This window comes from Hyposmocoma kahamanoa, unplaced genomic scaffold (assembly GCF_003589595.1).
Source record: "Hyposmocoma kahamanoa isolate Upper Pololo Valley unplaced genomic scaffold, ASM358959v1 90325, whole genome shotgun sequence".
Lineage (NCBI taxonomy): Eukaryota > Metazoa > Arthropoda > Insecta > Lepidoptera > Cosmopterigidae > Hyposmocoma > Hyposmocoma kahamanoa.
This window is the reverse complement of record NW_020654611.1, coordinates 4,565-7,592: the sequence shown is the minus strand read 5'-3', so window position 1 is coordinate 7,592 and position 3,028 is coordinate 4,565. Positions and strand designations below refer to the sequence as shown.

Here is a 3,028-nt window from a genome sequence, read left to right as displayed (position 1 = left end):
ATGAAATCAAACTACACTTGTAACAAGCACAACTTTAACATGCAATTAGTTCCGTCACGCCACTGCTAGATGGCATTAGTTGTACTCTGTAACGCGCTATCGGTTTGTTAACTTCAATAGTATAAGTAATGTAATATATTTTGAATTGTTAGTGCTTTATGCCGCTGTAGCATTTATACTGCTCTGAATGGTACTCAAGTATTTGAGAAGATTCTGTCCTGTTTCTGCTACTTTAAGGTTTGGCACTGAACTGTGTGCTTTCATGCCAGTGGCAGTGAGACGTACTGTTGGGTCTATAACCCTCTAAATTTACCCTTTTTGATATTAGAAAACATAAGTCTTCAGTCAAATAAAAATAAATTAAGTACCTCTCAATTTTCATTCCTTTTTTTTTCAAGTCAAAATCGGACATTTCTAATAACAAATAAATATTTTGTTGAATCTGGAGTGGCTTTGTGACTTGAAGTAAATTAATTTGCTCTTGGATTAAATATTTCTGTCTTATAACTAAAATACACTTTTGAGACTTTTTTTATCATTATCAAGTAATTATTGTCTAGCGTCTATAGGGAGAGGATCGTTTTGTTGGATTTAATAAATTTGTCTTCATAAAAGGAATTTTGTCTTCTTCTAAGTAATCTGTTTTTACCGTGTAGGTTCCACTACTTGCATTATTACACTATGCTACTGTGTTCCAAATTGAATAAGTTCTATATTCCACGGCGGGCAACGCATTTGCGATATTAAAGGTACTTGTGAAATATCGCAAAGGCCTTTAAGCGACGATTACTTCTCAACATTTGCACTTCCTGTGGCGAACTGTGTAAATGATTGCAATTTTTTTAAATGCAAAGTGAAAGCACGCTTGAATAAACCTGATGTGGCCGATGATGGTACGCGTTTGTTTAAAACAAACTTTCACTCTTGCCTCGAATAGCACCGGAATGTAGTTTTTGGGAAACATAGGTGTTGGCAGTGTATTCTTTTCTTTTGCCATGCGCATGAGGAGGAAACAAAGCGTTAGGGTGGATGGGTGGCAAATCAACAACATAAAGATGGAACGACTCGACTTTAATCGGCCGAAGGACAAAAGGTGAGAGTGGAACGAGATTGAATATTGAATATTGAATTGATTGCATACTTTCCAAAAAATATTCGATGAAAACTTTTCAAGTAGGCCAGTTTCCTACGGATTCGAAGATTTTGAAGCTTCCACTAAATACGGGTGTTGCGAATAAGTCGTTCGCTCCACCAAATTCAAGTTATTGAACAGACTCGTCGTTGAATATCTAACTATCTACATTTAAAATCAATCTATCTTTAAAACCTTCATAAAAATTTTTTTATTTTAAGATTAGCCACTCCGGCCCTTTGTTTGGATACTATATATATATATAGATATATTACTAAAAATCACAGCTTATACCTCTTCTAAATTATTAAAAAAAAAAACAACAGTTATGTCAAAGTTTCATTCAAACTACTATAGTGGCCATCACTGGAAAAATCTTCAATCATGGCTACTACAGAAACATAGGTGCCCGATATCAAAACAATAAAACACATTATGCAGATAAAAGTGTTCTTCCATAACACGTAGTTAAATTTGCCAAGTCCTCTGTCCCAACGGTAGACCGTGTCGATAATGGCTGGAAAGAGAAGACCGAGAATCGAGAAGAAGATGGCTCCAGCAAGACTGATGACCAGCTCAAGGTTCGGGAACGCTGCTGCAATGGCAACTGGAACATAATAAAATCGACAGTAATAAAACCTAAAGTAACCATAGCACTTCTATTATAGAAATCAGAAAAAAGTCGTTGTTTCCGATTTCACGACAATATAGAAAAGTTAGTTTTTTACATAACTCCTCCGGGGATCGAACCTGTGACCTCAGAGATGGAGCGAAGCCACTCGACCATCGAGGTTGTAATTTTTTTATTTACTAGTTCATTGTTGTGTATATCATGAAATGAAACTGTAAAATAAATCCGTTCGACAAGAAATAGATATATTGTTTTCATTTTTGTTTCATTCGACACTAACGAGGTATTACAAGGAAATCCAGCCGCCAGCCAATATTTGTCTGGAATTTTTGCTAGAAATGTAACAAGGTTAAGATTAATGACGAATATGTTTTTGCCTTGTAACAAGGTCAATGCTTATATATATTAATTTGTTAATAATTTCTACTTACGGAGTTGCCAAGTTGCAATAATTCAGCTTGATTCACTATGACTTAAATCACGTTCCTTAACAGCTCACGCGATGCGCTCATCCTACCGCAAAATGGCGGCTATTTGGTTTCGCAAATTAGAAAAGGATTCAGTTTAAATACAAGTTTTTATAAATAAAAATTATTATTCTGCATTGCTAAATAAATACCCTCCGTACTACAACAAAAACATCTATAATAAAATGCAGTAATATAACGCAAATCCTGCACTTAAAAAGCACTAATGAAATTTTTGGTGTACTTGGGTAAATATGATAATATTCCGTTTGAGTGGTTCTAACGTTTACCATGAAATTACTCCTTAAAGTATAGTTTATAAATATTTATATTCAGGGTAAACTTAAAAAACGCTACTTACGGTATGTTTTCAATAAATAATCACCGAAATCACCAGCCCAAACAATAACAGACACGATTGTCGTGACGTATTTTTGAAGTTGTTTATTTTTTTTAAATGACAGATCCAGGCATTAAAAACTTTATGGTTTGCTAGAGTAGTTACCGAAGTAGCAATTAGTATTAGTTCTTTTAACTGTTATAACTTCGATATCCGATAAATCGGTATAAAATCATCACCGGCACCTATAGGTGTGGTATGCGTCTACGGCTGCATGTATCGCGTGAGCGGTTAAAGAGGAAACGTTTGATCGATTGATTAATACGTCGAAGAGGAGGATCACTATAGTAGGAAGCAATATACAGCTCTGGGCTATATCCAATCAACAACACCGAGCTTCATCACGCCACAGGTCCATCTAACACTGCGTTTTCCTTGGAAATGAAATTATTTTTTCT

At 35.1% G+C, this 3,028-nt stretch overlaps 1 protein-coding gene across 1 annotated transcript in view; it reads right to left on the bottom strand.

The window, feature by feature from the left end:
- Positions 1-1,458: 1,458 nt before the first annotated feature.
- LOC113236242 (proton-coupled amino acid transporter-like protein pathetic) overlaps positions 1,459-3,028 on the bottom strand; it is a gene marked incomplete at its 5' end in the record, with an annotated part of 4,849 nt that continues 3,279 nt past the window's right edge. The window contains 2 exons of the mRNA XM_026472248.1: positions 1,459-1,739; positions 1,772-1,788. Of these exons, the coding sequence (XP_026328033.1) occupies positions 1,459-1,739; positions 1,772-1,788 (298 nt within the window). The remainder of the gene's footprint in view (positions 1,740-1,771; positions 1,789-3,028) is intronic.